General features: G+C 38.5%; 1 protein-coding gene across 1 annotated transcript in view; it reads left to right on the top strand.

Moving 5' to 3' along the window:
- LOC148163804 (uncharacterized) overlaps window positions 1–18,281 on the top strand; it is a 124,349-nt gene that overhangs the window by 14,222 nt on the left and 91,846 nt on the right. The window contains 4 exon segments of the mRNA XM_088025735.1: window positions 7,939–8,030; window positions 8,033–8,401; window positions 13,453–13,551; window positions 15,625–15,724. Coding sequence (XP_087881861.1) covers window positions 7,939–8,030; window positions 8,033–8,401; window positions 13,453–13,551; window positions 15,625–15,724 — 660 coding nt within the window.

Genomic DNA, 18,281 nt, shown 5'->3' with positions numbered 1-18,281 from the left:
TCTAGCGCCTTATTGGCTGCCCAGCTTTCTCATTTGATGCATGTCTTAAGCACTGCTTCTGTTCACTCTACTTAGAAACACCCCATTGACTATCCTACTGCTGCCACTGCACCAGGAATAAAACCCACACTTTTTTTTAAAGACTTTATTTATTTATTTGACAGAGAGAGAGACACATCAAGAGCGAGAACACAAGCAGGGGGAGTGGGGGAGGGAGAAGCAGGCTTCCCGCGGAGCAGGAAGCCCATGTGGGACTCGATCCCAGGACCCTGAGATCATGACCTGAGCCAAAGACAGACACTCAACCTATTGAGCCACCCAGGCATCCCTACATTTAGAATTCTTATGCCAATTAAAATATCTTTTTGTCTTAAAAAACATTCCCTCTTACTTTACATTAAATACTTAGTTGGGAAACTAGTGTTATTTTTCAAATGATGTGAATGGAATTATTATTTAGAAGAAAAACCAAGTGGCTCTGTAGTGCTGTTTACCACTTAAAAAAAAAAACTTTATTCAGGTGAAATTCCATTGAGTGTTGACATGTTTTACCACATTGACTTGATGGAAAAAAAACACTTTGAAATTGTAATAACTCAGGTAGCTGTCTTAGAAATCTTTGAGCAACTGGTTTAGAGAACATTTCAAAGGACAGCTCATTTAAAGTTAACTTTTGTTCATGCGTCTGGTAATGTAGGGAAACCAGTTTTGTTTTCTTATGCAATAGATATTTGTTGAATGAATGAATAAAGATGGTAGCCAGATTACAGATTTTAAGGTCCTGAAAAGGGAAGGACTGTGTCTTCTTTTTTTTAAAGATTTTATTTATTTATTTGACAGAGAGAGACACAGTGAGAGAGGGAACACAAGCAGGGGGAGTGGGAGAGGGAGAAGCAGGCTTCCTGCTGAGCAGGGAGCCCGATGTGGGGCTCAATCCCAGGACCCCAGGATCATGACCTGAGCTGAAGGCAGACGCTCAATGACTGAGCCACCCAGGAATCCCAGGACTGTGTCTTCTTCTCTGTGTATTCTATGTAACACAGTGTCCAGACAATGTGTGCTTGATTATCCTCCTAGATTTTATTATATCAACTATCTAGAGACTATCCAGATAGCTGTGAAAGAGGGGAAATGAGGTTGCAATCTGGATATAGTTTAACATAGAGATGACTGGGTTTGTTATGGAATGAGAGAAGGAGAGGATAAAGGTATCCAAAGATAACTCCAGAACCTTTGGCCTGAGCAGTTGGAAGAATGGAATTGCTATTTATCGAAGTAAGTAAAAACTAAGGGAAGAACAGGTTTGGTGGGAAAAACCAGGAATTCATTTTTAAACATGTTGGCTAAGTTGAGCTTGAAATGCCTATTAGATAATGTTATGTAGGAAGTCGGGTGCCCAAGTCTGGAGGTCAGGTGGGAGGTCAGAATGGATATAAACATTTGTGAGTTGTCTAGGTCTAAATGATTTTTAAAGCCTTTCAGTTAGGTAAGATTACATGGGGAATATAGGTAGAGAGAAGAGAGGTGTGAGAGGGCGAAGTTGATGAGAATCCAGCAAAAGAGTTGGAGAAGGAATATCCAGTGAGGGAGGAGAAGCAAGAGACAGTGGTGTTCAGAAAACCAAATGAAGGGCGCCTGGGTGGCTCAGTTGGTTAAGCATCTGCCTTCGGCTCAGGTCATGATCCCAGAGTTCTGGGATCCAGTCCTATGTTGGGCTCCCTGCTCAACAGGGAGCCTGCTTCCTCTGCTTCTGCCCCCACCCCACTTGTGCTCTCTCTCTCTCTCTCAAATAAATAAATAAAATCTTAAAAAAAAAAAAAAGAAAACCAAATGAAGAAAATGTTTCAAGAGTGTTCAGTTATGTCAAATGCTGCATGGAGGTTGTGTGAGTTGAAGACTGAATAGTGACCATTGGATTCAGCATGATCAAGGATTTTGGTGACCTTAAAAGAGGCTTATCTGTGGAGAAGTGGGGATACGTAGAGTGGTTTGAAAAGAGAATGGGAACAAATATAAACAACTTTCAAAGCTTTGCTTTTTCAAAGCAAAACAACTTTTACTATATACTACTTCACACCCACTGGGATGGCTATTAAAAAAGAACAAAAACAGGGGCACCTGGGTGGCTCATTTGGTTAAGCATCTGACTCTTGATTCTGGCTCAGGTCATGATCCAGTCAGGGTCATGAGATCGAGCCCCTAGTGGGGCTTTGTGCTCGGTGGGGACTCTGCTTGAAATTCTCTCTCTCCCTCTGCTTCTCCCCTGTTCTCTCTCTCTCTCTCAAATAAATAAATAAATCTTAAAAAAAAAAAGAAGGTAACAAGTGTTGGCAAGGATGTGGAGAAATTGGAACCCCTGTGCAACACTGATGGGACTGTGAAATGGTGCAGTTGCTGTGGAAAATGATATGGCATTTCCTGAAAAAATTAAACATAGAATTGCCATGATCCAGCAATTCCAATTCTAGAAGTGAAAGCAGGGACTTCAACACAATGTACACCCATGTTCATAGCAGCATTATCGTAAGGGCAAAAGGTGGAAACAACTTAAGTCCATTGACAAGTAAGTGGATAAACAAAGTATGGTACACACACAATGAAATGTTACTCAGCCTTAAGAAGGAAGGAAATTCTGACACATGCTACAACATGGTTGAACCTTGAGGACATTATGCTAAGTGAAATAAGACAGTCACAAATGAACAAATATTGTATGCTCCCTCCTACGTGAAGTTCATAGAGTAGTCAAAATCATAGGGACAGGAAGTAGAATGGTGGTTACCAGGGCCTGGGGGGTGAGGGAATAGAGTATAAAGGTATGGGGTCTATGATTCCTCCTCTGCCCTCTCAGGGTGTCCTGCTGAGATGGATAGAAGACAGATCAGTAAGAAATAAACATACAAATTTTATCTATCAATATTTATGCATATATAGGAGCCCTCCCAAGAATGAAGACCCAGACAATTAGACCCAAATGCTTATATACTAGGTTGGACAAAGTAATAAACTGTGAAAATGTGACAAGACAAAGGGGTTGGGATAGAGCAGTTAATCCTAGAGAAATTCTGACTTGGAAGGTAAGGGTTAGTTTAACAAAATCTGTTTGTACAGATTTTTCCTGGCCTCAACTTCCTCTCTGGTGATAGGAATGTTTCTTCTTCCTGGTATAAGGAAGGCATGCTTCACATGAAAGTTTTAGCTCCTGCTTTCAGGAAGAAAAAGGAAGGTCAGAATGCACTTCTTGCATTTGCTGTTTTTCAAGTGCCTTTAACTCAAAATAATCACTATGCCAAAGTGGCATATTTTGGGGTGGCATGCTCTGAACCTCCACAGGGGGAATGGAGAGTTAGTGTTTAATGAGTACAGAGTTTCAGTGGGGGAAGATGAAAAAGTTCTGGAGATAAATGGTAGTAATGGGTGCACAACAATGTGGGTCTACTTAATGCTATAGAACTATACACTTAAAATTGGTTAAAATGGTAATTTTTATGTTATGTGTATTTTATCACCATAAAAAAAGAGTTTTGCTATAAAAGGGGAAGATAAATGGTGTAGTAGTTGGCAGGGCATGTTCACCTGTATATCAGTTCTTAAAAGTTTATGGAGAAAAACACTGAAGAAATTTATAAAAGGAGGCTGCTAATAATGCCTTTTAAGGGAGAGTCAGCTGAAGCCTTACTTTCCTTTAGTCTCTACATCCCAGATTCAAACCCTGTGCATTTTAAGGGCCCAGAGATGGCTATGGTCAAAGACAAGGGTAATCAGCACCTGGGACATGAACTCATCAACCAAAAATGTCTGTGGGACAGGGCACCTGGGTGGCTCAGTCGGTTGGGCATCTGACTCTTGGTTTTGGCTCAGGTCATGATCTGGGGTCCTGGGATCGAGCCCCATGCGGGGCTCTGAGCTTAGCACTGAGTGCGCTTGTCCCTCTCCCTCGCCCTCTGCTCCTCCCTCCACTTGCTCAAGTGTTCTCGCTCTCTCTCTCTCAAATAAATAAATAAAATCGTAAAAAAAAAAGTCTGTGGGACTGGGAAGGGTCTGGGGGTGCCAAGTCATTCATTAATTTCTAGTTGTTTTGAAAAATTCCCTTAGGAAAGGATAGACTTAAATCCACTTGATCAGGAGCACATTCTCTCTTGGGGTAGTTTAGGCACATGGCAGGCCAAATCTTAACTGGAATCTCTTTTATGGTAGAGTTAAAACATTAAAAATTCAAAGGGTCTTATCAGAGGTGAACACAAGAGAGTGCCCGAACATTCTCACTCAGAATAACAATGGCCATGGAGTCCTGTGTCTGTTCCTGTTATAGAAATTCCACATTAATATAGATATTAGTGTGAAATGCTAGTATAGATACAGCATAGCTCTATGTCTTTAGAAATCTTAATATGATTGGCCTAATCACAGCCTTAGCACAACAATGAGCAGAGGAACCAACTTAAATGCTACTGGGCAGCTGCAACTCGGCTGCAGTTCATCTCTACATCAGGAATATAGCCCCAGAGTGGACTGTTCTTTCCATTTTTAAGAGAAATTTGCAATGTCGATTTTCACAGAATACTTCTGGTCCTCAGATACTGGCAACTAATCCAATTTTAAAATGCCGTGTGCACTTCACTAGACAAACCAAATAAGATATATCTCTGAATCCTGCCCCATGGCTATTGGCTGCTGAATTCTGGCCTAGAGCTACCTAGCTACCTAGGATTTTCCCAGAAACTTGTTCACTATCACAAAAAATATTGCTTAGGCTGGCATTTTTCTGGACTCATTTGACAACCCCAGTCCATTTTTTATATTTAATACTCCAGAAAATACAAAAGAAATTGAAGAGGCCCAGATGAGTGCTCCTCTCTAAGATATTAAATATTTTTTTAAACTTAGTTCCGTTGAAAAGTCCTTATCCTAGAAATAAATATAACATTTCCTCTTCAGTAATATTAGAGCGGTAAAAGATTTACCTCCCTAGGGTTGTTGAAATACCTAGTCCAATATCAACCACGTGTAATTAATTTTAAATCAATAACAGTTATTATTTAATAAATAGTTGATAGTTTTACATTGATATACATAGAATACTATGAAGTAGAGATAATGTAATACCTATCTAATAGAGTTATTTTGAAGAGTTGAATAAAGTTGTATATGTGAAACTACTTAGTGTCATTATTATAATAGTTAACAAAGATCATTAAAATAAGATTTCTGGGGCCGCCTGGGTAGCTCAGTCATTAAGAGTCTGCCTTCACCTCAGGTCATGATCCCAGGGTCCTGGGATCAAGCCCCGCATTGGGCTCCCCGCTCCACGGGAAGCCTGTTCCCCCTCTCCCACTCCCCCTGCTTGTGTTCCCTCTCTTGCTGTGTCTCTCTCTGTCAAAAAAATAAATTAAAATCTTTAAAAAAATAAAATAAGATTTCTTTTTTAAGAACCAATCAGTATATGAAATTATATATATACATACATATATATATACAACATCTATATGTGTATATGTACGTGTGTGTGTGTGTGTGTGTGTGTGTGTGTGTGTGTGTAAATACATCCAGGGGGTAGGTAAAATAATGCACATGTTTTAATTCACCAAAAACATCCTCCTCCATTTTATCCTTTTGAGTTTTTTTTTAATATGTATTTATTTATTTGAGAGAGAGAGAGAGAGCATAAGCAGGAGGAGGAGCAGAGAGAGAGGGAGGGAGGGAACCCCAAGTAGACTCCCTGCTGAGCGCAGAGCCCAACATGGGGCTCAATTCCATGACACCGAGGTCATGACCTGAGCGGAAATCAAGAGTCAGCCGCTCAACCAACTGAGCCACCCAGGCATCCCTATCACCTTTTATTTTTTAAATTAATAGTAAATTTTGATGACTCTAAATAGATGGTATTTTATAATCTTACTTCTGCCCAGTTTTATCTTTCCATATTTCATTGTGAAGATTTTCTTCTGACTTATTTTTCATGTAACTAATTTTCTCTTCAGCTTTGTGTCTAATATTATATTTATTATATATATTATATTTTTCAGCTTTATAATTTCTATATGGTTCTTTTTCAGATATGCTCTATTTATGCATGTGTGTGTGTCTGTGTGTGTGTGCATGTAGTTTTTAGTTCTTTGCGGAAATTCTCAATTTCCTTGGTCATAGTAAGCAGAGTTATTTTAAACTCTGTATCTCCCTATGGTTCTATTTTATTAATTGCTGTTTCTGCTGGCTCTCATTCATGTTCTCTTCGCTCCTTGTGAATCTTGTTTTTTAAAACACTTTGTATCACATATTGTATTTGAAAATTATTTTTAAAAATAATTTGAGGGCTAGGATGAAGTTAGCTTCCACTGGAGGAGATTTCCATTTGTTTCTGTCAGAGGCTTGGGGTTAGCAACACTTTGGGGTCGCCTTAATTCAAGGTCAGGAAATGAGATAATTTGAAGTTGTGTTATAATGAGCTGGTCTAGGTGTACTTCTGGATAACCCTTATTCCTAGTACACAGCCTTTTGCATCTCAACCAATAACCTTGCTGTGGAAGGCCCTAGACTCCAAATTTTGAACCCTTCGCCGCTACAAAGCTATCAAAAGCCCTGACCAGTCTTTCAGTCTCTCAGATGCCTCTTAGAGAATTAGTAAATTCTCCTTCCCCATCCCTGACCTCCCACAAGGGGGGAAAATATGGGGTTTATCTATTTGGATTCCATCTTCTTCCAGATACTGATAGTAAGTTATCACTCTCTTGTTAGCTCTCTGTAGCCTGTGAGATTTTTTTTTTTTATCCAGCTTTTGTAGTTGTCTCCAAGAGAGGGTTACTTTGAATTACCTAGATGCTATTACCAAAGGGGAAGATGACTTGTAAATTTTAAATATGTTATGCATAGTTGTTTCATAAACTGTGGCTGAAAATTCCATTATCTGAGACACCTAGTCCCTCCGTGGATCTGTTTCTGTTGCTGCTTTGGAGTTTCAGTATAATATAGTAACATCTGATGGAGTGTGTAGGATAGGCTAAGGGAACATAGCACATATTTGTAGATTAACCTGAGAAATTCAGGGAAGGCTTTCTGGAAGAAATGGCCTCTGTCTTGTCTTATAATTAAAGTAATGAATAAGCAACACACATGCATGTTTTTATCTTCTGTGTATAAACATAATAAATATTCATTGTAGAAAAGTTAGAGGGGTGCCTGGCTGGCTCAGTCAGTAGTACATGCTAACTCTTGTCTGCGAGTCTCTCGGGGTTGTGAGTTCAGGTAGGCGTGGAGCCTACTAAGAAAGAAAGAAAGAAAAAGAAAGAAAGAAAAAGAAAAGAAAAGAAAGAAAAGAAAGAAAGAAAGAAAGAAAGAAAGAAAGAAAGAAAGAAAGAAAGAAAGAAAGAAAGAAAGAAAGAAAGGAAGGAAGAAAGAAAAGAAAAAGGAAGGAAGGAAGGAAGGAAGGAAGGAGAAAGAAAGAAAGAAAAAGAAAGAAAGAAAGAAAGAAAAAGAAAGGAAGAAAGGAAGGAAGGAAGAAATGTTAGAAAAGTATTTAAAAAGACTAAAAAGTGACTTCCACAATCCGATAATCAATTTACTTTTTTGGAGGATATTTGCGTAGTCTCTCTACTACCAGATATATGATATATACATTACACATTTGAGGACACCCCACATATACAATTATGTATAGTCCTTATATATTATAACATAAACATTTTTCCAAATTATTAGGAGCAATTTTCCAAACAATTTTTCATGCTACCCATTGTATGAGTATGGCATTATTTATTTAGCTATATCCTTAGGAGTCGTTAGATTTCTTTCAATTTTTTTATAATATCAAAAAATGTTAGTTAGCAATTTTATTCACAGATGTTATACATCTTTTTATTATATTTTAAGATGGATTTCTAGAAGTTCAATTACCAGGGTAAAGAATATAAAATATCTTTATGGCTCACATGTTTTTTACAGCCATACAAAGAGTATAATATCTAAAGAACTAAAGGAAACAAGATTACCTACAATAGCTGAAGCTGAGGAGCAAGATGAGTTCTCTTCATTTGACACTCACGAACTCCTACTGTTGTCAAGTTTTCTCCTAACCTTCCATTCTCCAAAATATACCTGCAAAAGGATCTATTTGAAGAATATAAACTCATTGCTTTTGAAATACTGCATGAGTTTGGGGAGATATTGCAGAAATATGCTGAGTATAACATTATTTACCCTGCGGGAATTGTAAATCTTGTGAATTACAGTTGGCATGATCTTATTGAAGGTGCTTGTAAGTGTGCAACCAAAAGTTCAATGTTGAAGAAAAACAGTACCTTGCCAAAAGATCCCAATGCCATGACCCAAATCAGCAGCTTTTCAAGAAAGGAATATCATAAGGAAGATCATCTTGTGAAAGTAAAAAAAAACCATTTTTCGTCTGGTAAGTAGAAGTTATTAGTTAGTTTTATAAATAATCCTCCAGGTTTAAGAAAAAAAGAATAGGGCGCCGGGGTGGCTCAGATGGTTAAGCGTCTGCCTTCGGCTCACGATCCCAGGGTCCTGGGATCGAGTCCTGCATCGGGCTCCCTGCTCCTTAGGAGCCTGCTTCTCCCTCTGCCTCTCTCTCTCTCTGTCTCTCATGAATAAATAAAGAAAATCTTAAAAAAAAAAGAATAAAAACAGCATGTGAGTGAGATATTGGCAAAACATTATATTAGTGATATTTGGTTTGTGTTAATAATTTTAATAAGTATTAATGAATGTCAGGAGAAAGATACAAAAATTTATATTGCTTTCATTGAAAGCATCGATTATACTTCATGTGATATGAACTCTCTACCTCAAGGGATCTTACAAATTCTTCTACTGTGGCAGGGTCCAACAGAAATATGATGCTAGCCACATACATACTTTTTAAATTAACTAATTAACATTTTTAAAGATTTTTTTGAGAGAGAGAGGTGGGGGAGGGGCAAAGGGAGAGGGTGACAGAAACCCAAGCAGACTCTGAGCTCAGCACAGAGCCTAATGCAGGACTCAATCTCACAACACTGAAATCACGACCCTGAGATCACGACCTGAGCCAAAACCAAGTCGGATGCCTAACCGACTGTGCCACCTAGGCACCCCATTAAATTAACTTTTTATTTTAAGATCATTATAGACCCACATACAGATCCCATATACCCTTTACCCATTTTCTCCATATGACAACATCTTGCAAAACCGTAGTTCAATATTACAACCAGAATATTGACATTGATACAGTCAAGATTCAAAACATTTCTATCAAGGTAAGGATCATTTATGTTGTCTTTCTGCAGCCATACCCACTTCCCTCTTTCTCCACCCCCTCTTTAACCCTGGCAACCACCAATGTGTTTTGCATTTCTATATTTTTGTCATTTTAAGAATATTATATAAATGGAATCATATGATGTGTAACTTTTGGTGATTGTCTTTTTTCAGTCATCTTAATGCTCTGGAGATACATCCAAGTTGTATATATTAGTAGCTTGTTCCTTTTTATTGCCCAGTAGTATTCCATGATATGAATGTACCAGTTTGTTTAATCATTCACTCCTTGAAGGACATCTGGGTATTTGGGGTTTTTTTTTTTCCGGTTTTTGGCTATTATGAAAGCTGCTAAAGCACTCATGTATAGGAATTGTGTAAATATAAATTTTGATTTTTCTTTGATAAATGCCCAAAAGTACAATTACTGGGCTATGTGGCAATTGCATGTTTACTTTTATATGAAACTTTCAAACTGTTTTCCAAAGAGGCTATCCTGTTTTACATTCCCACCAGCAATGTGTGAGTGATATCATTTCTCCATATTCTCACCAGTATTTGGATATTATTACCATTTTTTATTTTAGTCATTCTTGTAGGCATGTAGTGATATCTCCTTGTAGTTTTCATTTGCATTCCTTTTTTTTTCTTTTAAGATTTTATTTTCAAGCAATCTCTACACCCAACATGGGGCTTAAACTCTGACATCCAGAGTCTCATGCTCCAACTGACTGAGCCAGCTAGACACCCCTAATTTGCATTTCTGTAATTGCTAATGATATTGAATATTTGCCATCTGTATATCCTCTTCAGTGAAATGTGTTTCACGTCTTTGCTCATTTTCTAATTGGATTATTTGCTTTTTGCATTGTTGATTTTTGAGAGTTCTTTATATATTCTAGATAATCATCCTTTGTTGTATATGTACTTTTTAAATATTTTCTCCCAGTGTCTTTTCATCTTTTAATAGGGTCTTTTGCAGAAAAAAAAGTTTTACACTTTGATGAAGTCCAATTTATTAAAAGTTTTTAATGAATAGTGCTTTTGGTATCAAGTCTAAGAATTCACTGCCTACACCTAAATCCTGAAGGTTTTCTCCTATTTTTTTCTAGAATATTTATAGTTTTACATTTTATATTTAAGTCCACGACCCATTTGGGGTACGTTTTGTGTAAGATGTGAGACCTAGGTTGAGGTTCATTTTTTTGGCCTATGGATATCCAGTTGCTTCAGCATCACTTGTCAAAAAGTGCTCTTTCTGCCATTGAATTGCTTTTGCATCTTTCTCAAAAATCAGATGGGCATATTTATGTGACTTTATTTCTAGGTTCTCCTTTTGTTTCTGCTGGTTCTCATTCGTGTTCTCTTGACTCCCTGTGAATATGATTATTTTTAATTTTGTGTCAGACACTGTATTTGAAAAACTGTTTTTAAAAATAATTTGAGAGCTAGATGAAATTTCTTCAACTGGAGGTGATTGGAAGCAGGGACTCAAACAGATGTTTGTATACCAATACTCATAGCATCATTATTCACAATAGCCAAAAGGTGGAAACAACCTAAATGTCAATGGACAAGTGTATGGGTAAACAAATTATGATATGTACATACAATGCAATATTATTCAGCCTTAAAAAGGAATGACATTCTGATACAGGTTATAATGTGGATGAAACTGGAAGACATTATGCTAAATGAAACTTATATGAGGTACCTGAGGTAACCAAATTCACAGAGACAGAAAGTAGAATGGTGGTTGCAAGGGGCTGGTGGGAGGGAAGGATATAGGGAGTTACTGCCAAATGGGTACAGTTTCAGTTGAGGAAGAAGAAAAATTTCTGAAGATGGATGGTAGTGATGGTTGCACAACAATGTGAATGAACTTAATGCTACAAAACTATACACTTAAAAATGGTTAAAATGGTAAATTTTTATGTTTGCAAATTTAACCACAATAAAACATATTGGCATAACATAAAATGTTATGCAAATTTAACCACAATAACAATATTTTAGGGGCAGGGCACCTGGGTGGCTCAGTCTTTAAGCGTCTGCCTTCGGCTCAGGTCATGGTCCCAGGGTCCTGGGATCGAGCCCCACATCGGGCTCCCTGCTCAGCGAGAATCCTGCTTCTCCCTCTCCCACTCCGCCTGCTTGTGTTCCTGCTCTCACTGTCTCTCTCTCTGTCAAATAAATAAAATCTTAAAAAAATATATTTTAGGGGCACCTGGGTGGCTCAGTCGTTAAGCGTTCTGCCTTCGGCTCAGGTCATGATCCCAGGGTCCTGGGATGGAACCCCGCATCAGGCTCCCTGCTCAGTAGGGAAGCCTGCTTCTCCCTCTCCTCCCCGCTTGTGCTCTCTCTCACTATCTCTGTCACTATCTGTCTCTCTCTCTCTCAAATAAATAAATAAAATCTTTAAAAAATATATTTTAATGGTTAAGTGGTAAATTTTGTGTTATGTATATTTTACCACAATACAAAAAAAAAGAAAAAAAGGTGGTGAGTGGGAACATTTGCAAGTACCAAACGCAAGAATGCTAAGAATAATAATAAAGCCTTAGGGGTCTGAATTTTTTGCTGATAATAATTTCAGAAAACTTGATAGGGAAATATGGGTGACTGGCACAGACATGTAATTAAAAAAGGATTAGGAACCTCAGCAGAGCTTAGTGCTACATTGTGGAGAGTACTGGTAGGTCCCACTTTTATCCCCAGAGTGTAGCTTTATTTTCAGAACTTTAAGATTTCTCACTTTGGCTCCTATTGTGTTGAAAATATACAAGCAAGATTCAATATAGCAAAAGAACTGATATTTTAAATATTAAAATCATATGAGTTTATAATATTTTACAGATCATAGGGATCTTTCTAGCCATTATCTAATTTAATTGTCCAGATATCCCTGTGGGGTAGTTAATAGGATTTCTGTTTTGTTAAGGAGAAAACTGAGATGCCAAAGGGTCAAATAACTTGCCCAAAGTCATATAGTTTCTGATAGAGCCATGACCCCAGCCCTGGTCTTTTAACTCCCAGTATCATTCTGCTATCGTAATAGTGATAATGATTTTGACAGTGAGAATAAATAGTAGTGGCAGCTATCTCTACAAGACCCCTCTGAGATAGAGAAGTAACCTACTGTAGTGATTAAGCCTTTGCTCTTAGGATTCCTGGGTCCAAATCCTGGCTATTGCACTTACTATTTGTAACTTTGAACACATTTTATAACCCCTCTTTGCCACAGTTTCGTTGTCTGTGACATGGTACTGCAAATTGTACCTCCTTCCAGGGTGGTTCTGAATACTAAATAAGTTAACACTAAAGCACTTGGAGAAGTATCTAAGTATAGTAGAAACTACTTATTTTTTTAAGTTTTTACTTAAATTCCAAGTAAGGTACAGTGTCATTATTAGTTTCAGGCATGCAATATAGTGATTCAGCACTTCCATTCATCACCCAGTGGTAGACACTAGTTATGTGCTTGTTATATTATTATTATTATTATTATTATTATTAATCTCCATTCTCTCATGTGATCCTGAGTAACCCTTCGGTATATAGGTATTATTATAGGCTCCTGATGGTTCGTGAAGCCCAATACATTTGCTTTAACAAGATAATTCTAGCAATACAATTTTTACTTTTTAAGAACAAGTGACTGCTGTTAATGAAGGGACTGAAAGGCTCTTGTAGCAGTGGCTCTCAAAGTGTGGTCCCTGAACCAGTGCATCAACATCACTGGGAACTTGTTAGAACAAGTCCTAGCAAATTTTCTAGGTCTTATTCTAGACCTATTTGAATTCCTCACCTGTAAAATGAGAATGATTAATTCTTTATTACTTTGTTGAGAGAAATAAATTATATAATGCATGTCATGTGCATAGCATGGTGGCTGGCATATAGTAAGTGCTCAATAAATATTAGTTGTGGTTATTGTTCTTAGAACAAAAGCATTAATACAATCTTGATATACAGAGGAATGAATTTTCAATTTAAAAAGCTGGTTCATTTCCAGAGCAAATGAACATATTTCATGGGTCATTATGGGGTCTTATGGAAAATTTTGCTAATGCCCTGGTAAGAATATTAAAATGTTGACAGCTAATTTTTGTGTTGATGATGATCTAGCAAAATACTCACTTTCTCTTCTCTTTCCCCTCTCCCCCCTCATCTTCCTTCTCCTTCCTTTTTTCCTAGCTCATGTCAACCAAAACCAATATTCCCACGTAACCCAGGATAGCAATTTACCTGTTGTCATCCACTTCTCACTGTTATCCCAGATCTGTTTAGAAAATGGTAAGATGCCTTTACCCACCCAAATTACGTTCAACTCTCATGAGCAACCAGAGTGAGAATCACTTGTATTCCCTGAATTTGGAAACTTTCTCCTAGTCATCCTCTTAGTATAACCTCAATCAAAGCCAGGCTTTTAAGTTCCTGGATTCCAGGTCAAAATTTTCAAATGCATCCCCTCTAAACAAGTCTTCCTTGATTTCTCCACTCTTGTGCCCTAGGAGTTTTTTCTTCATGGTTCTGAGAAACCAGCTTTGGCAACAATGACTTACCTGTCCCCCCAGAAGAGCACCTAGGGCCTTCCATCACAAAAACATACCAACCTGGACTAGAAACCAAAGCTTCTGTGTTAAAAGACAAAGATTTGTTCTTAAATTGTTTAAATATTATAAAGGAGACTTCTCAAGGAAGATTATGGTTACACAAATCTAGAAAGAATACATACAGTCTATCCCTGAATGAGGTTGTAAAAGGGATAGGATATGGGTTGCTGGGAAAAGGGAACCTTGTCATCCCTTAAAATACAAACAGGGAGTGAGTAGGAGTTGGGGCTGGCTGCCCTGGGCCTCATGGATTTGCTTTTCATAATCTTTTCATCATAACCTAAGAACTTAAAGAACTTTCACCATAACCTAAGAACTTTGAAAGTTTCTGCTTTTAGAGAATGTGCTTTTAGGAGTCAGGTGTCCCTCCCACACCTCCCCATGCCCTACATATGTTTCTGAATCTGATGTATTAAGGAATCAAAATTTATGACTGGAACTGTCTCACTGGACTGGGGTAGATATTGAGGAAATATGCATATGCTAAGAACAAGCCCAGTAAGTATGGCAAAACAGCAAATAGGAATGAAGTAAATCATAAGGTATCCAGAGGGTTCATCATGAAAATGTAAAGGAAGCCAAATAGGTGGGTAGAGTCAGTGACAGGAAATCTCTCGGCAGGCAATTGAATGGCAAGCAAATAGTCTGTGAGCAAGGAGCAAGGCCTTGGTCATTAAGGGGCAGCATTGAAATCCCAAAGTGAGAGGCTGGGATTATATTATCTAACCCTAAGGAAACTGGGATGGAGTTTGTTCAATCCTTCTAATCTAGAGTTAGGATGGTTCTCATGATCCAGTGATGATGAACCTGAATGTGACTATGTTAATCAGGAATCTAAGTTGTAGGTGACAAGAGCACAACTCACACTAGCTTAAGCAACAAGAGAATTCTTTGCTAGTGTACTGAGGAGAGTTCATAAGATTAAAGGAAGAACTGCAGAAGCAAAGGTCCACGGCAGGATGTGGGACTCAACACTTGCAGAGACTCTTCTCTGTCCATCTCTGCTTGGCTGAATTCTACAGTTAGGCTTGCTTTACACAGTGAAGGATATAGTCACTGCCAGCCCTAGATTCATATGCCCCATGCCTAAAAAGAAAGTTCTTCTTTTCCTCCAGTGTCCATGAAGGAGACTCAGGAACAGATCCCAAGTCAACTGATTACCGGTAAAATGTTCTCTCTTGAGAGATGGGATCTCGAGACTGGGGGTTGCTGAAGAATCTGATCTGTAGGTCCACAGGGTGTGTAGGGATTCTAATACTTCAGAAGTCATCATAGGGATTTAATTCCTTGGGGTTAAAGCTTTGATGCCATTTTAGTGCAAATCTCCTGAGGAGAGGTAATTCTTAAAGTAATTACTTATACTTTAATATGAATGGATTTTGGTTCTTTTTTCTTTTTTTTTTTTTTAAGGTTTTATTGTATTTATTTGAGAGAGAGAGTGCCTGCACTCTAGAGCATGAGGCAGGGGATGGGGGGCAGAGGGAGAGGGAGAGAGAGAATCTCAAACAGATTCCCCACTGAGCATGGAGCTGGACCTAGGGCTTGACCCCACGACCCTGAGATCATGACCTGAGCTGAAACCAAGAGCCGGTCGCTCAACCAACTGAGCCACCCAGGCGCCCCTGGATTTTGGTTCCTTTTTCAAGTAGTCCTGGGTAGACTGATGGCTGAGCAGGATTTATATAGTGAGTACTGACTTGGGGTAAATTTTTAAATATCCCTTTTGAGTTAGTATGTGTGTTGTTGTTTCAAGGTTGGATCTTTCAACATCCTCACTCAAAGTTGGAAATTCTGAAATGGAAGACAATCCTCAGTACTGCTGTGAAGAGACTACAAGAAGCCATCATTCAAATGTAGGGAGCCCTCTGCAATCTTTATTTTTTAAAGATTTATTTGTTTATTTTAGAGATAGAATAAGAGAGAGAAAGCATACATGCTCACCCAGGGGGAAGGGTAGAGGGAGAGGGAGAGAATCCCAAGCAGACTCCGTGCTGAGTCTGGAGCCCACTCAGGGCCAGATCTCACAATCCGAGCCAAAACCAAGAGTTGGGTGCTTAACCAACTGAGCCACCCAGGCGCCCCTGCAATCTTTAGAATCATGTATTTTTATGAGGCCTATGATGGGGAGATAGGCAAGAAGAGATGCAGAGCCTGTGGGACCCTGGGCAAGTCACTCTATCACTTCGTCTTATCTCTGTAATACGAAAAAAATACATACACACATGCACACACAAACCCTTCTTTTCCGAGTAACTCATGAAATAAGTCACCCTGCAGTACGCAACTTTATCAGTCAGCCTTGTCAGGTGACCCGTACAGGACCCTGTGTGGAAGCAGCGAAGAAGAGGGAGAGAAGAAAGGAAGTCAGGGCAAGAAGCACCAGCAGTAGGGAAAGCTCTGTTCGAAGGAAATATGAGACTAGTCCCTGTGTTCCAGGCACTTGCCACCTAAAATGGGAAACTAACCATCTCGGCAAGTTAACCAGCAATCAAGGAGGACAAATCAAACAATTAGGAAGTGATAAGAACCAGAGCAAGCATTGACGAAATATCTACTTTGTGGCCGGACAGTGCAGCTGGTGCTTTACATTTGTTATCTATACTACTTAGAACAACACTCTGAGAGAAAGGCAATTATCATCTCCATTTACAGATAAGGAAATAAATGTGCCACCAAGTGTGGCAATTTGTTGAGTCATACAGCTAGAAAAAGGCAGAGCCGGAGTGAAACTCAGAAGCGCCCACTTTCAACCATGCTTTGTTTTCACTCCACTTTTCCACCTGGACTTTGGTGTGAAAATAACCACTTATTGCTTTGTGGAGTGCCTTTCAAATGTGATAGATACTTAGTATCTAAAATACTTATTTAAGGGGCGCTTGCGTGGCTCAGTGGGTTAAGTGGTTGTTTCTGCTTTCAGCTCAGGTCATGATCCCAGGGTCCTGGGATGGAGCCCTATGTCAGGCTCCCTGCTCTGTGGGGGTCCTGCTTCTCCCTCTGCCTCTGTCCCTTCCCCCTCTGGTGCTCTTGCTCTCTCTCTCATAAATAGATACAATCTTAAAAAAAAAAAACAACTTATTTAAAACTGCATACACACAGGGGCACCTGACTGGCTCATTCAGAAGAGGGTGTGACTCTTGAACTTGGGGTCATGAGTTCGAGCCCCATGTTGGGTGTACAGATTTTTTAAAAAAATAATAATAATAAACTTTAAAAATACATAAAATAAAACAAAATTACATACACACAAAACAAGTAAATTGTAAAATGAGAAATGCTTAAATCAGAAGCAAATACATTTTAATACTGTTGATAAATCTAAATTGTTAAGAGAGATCTTACAATGTAATGTGAAATTCTTTATTAGCTTTTTCTAAAATGCTGGCCTTTCCTGCTCTGCATGAGAATTGAGCAGCTTGTGCAAGGACTGGGAAAGAAGGGCCTTCAATCATCTGACTCGGTCTCTTTAATTGTGTCTCTCTCTGTAAGGCCTTTAAGGACTGGGAAAGGCAGAGCAAGCCCAGAGCCCAGGCCTTGGTTAAGATGTTAGATCTTGTGCTGAGAAGTCCTGGTGATCTAATCAACAAAGAATAATTTCTAGTGAAATTTTTTAAAAATTGAAATTAGTATGTAAAATTTTATACTTACTTTCACTAGAAATTACTCTTTACTGGATGAATCACCAGGAATTTTTAAATTTAATTTAGTAAATTTAGTATATTGGTAAATTTAGTATCTAAACTCACATCATATTATAATGCTTAGGGGCACCTGGATGGCTCCGTCGGTTGAGCATCCCACTCTTGATTTTGGCTCAGGTCATGAACTCAGGGTCATGAGATCAAGCCCCACATCGAGCTCTGTACTGGGCGTAGAGCCTGCTTAAAATTCTCTCTTCCTCTGCCTCTCCCCACTCCTGGGTGCTCTCTCGCTCTCTCTCTCTCCCTCAAAAACAAAACAAAACAAAACAAAAACCCAGAAACAAACAAACAAAAAAACAAAAAAACCCTACACATAGTGTTTAAATTAACTTTTATTATTACACAATTATCAATGTTTTGTTTTAAGATCTCTCTCCCTTGTTTTTATGACTGGAAAAATCTTTCCTCATGCTAAAATTAGATAAACCTACTCTATTTTTAATTTCTTTTTTCTCGATTTAGTCGGAAATTTTGTTGTGTGTGGTATGAAGATTCTTGCCTTATTTCTCCCATGCCAGTAATAATGATAGCTAGTATTTGTTGAGTGCTAATTATAATAGCTAATGTTTATTGAGTGCTTGTTTTGTGCAAGGTACTACATGAAGCAATTTACATGCCTCCATGAGTAAGTCACTGCTTTTATGCCAAGGTCAGAAAGCTAGTGCTATATACTCACAGATTTGTCTGATACCAAAGCCTATGCTCTATAATC

The sequence above is a fragment of the Eumetopias jubatus genome, unplaced genomic scaffold, assembly GCF_037043125.1.
Source record: "Eumetopias jubatus isolate StellerSeaLion01/CBP00866 unplaced genomic scaffold, mEumJub1_p1.0 scaffold_8, whole genome shotgun sequence".
NCBI lineage: Eukaryota > Metazoa > Chordata > Mammalia > Carnivora > Otariidae > Eumetopias > Eumetopias jubatus.
The sequence above is the reverse complement of the archived record's forward strand: the minus strand, read 5'-3'. Positions and strand labels throughout refer to the sequence as shown.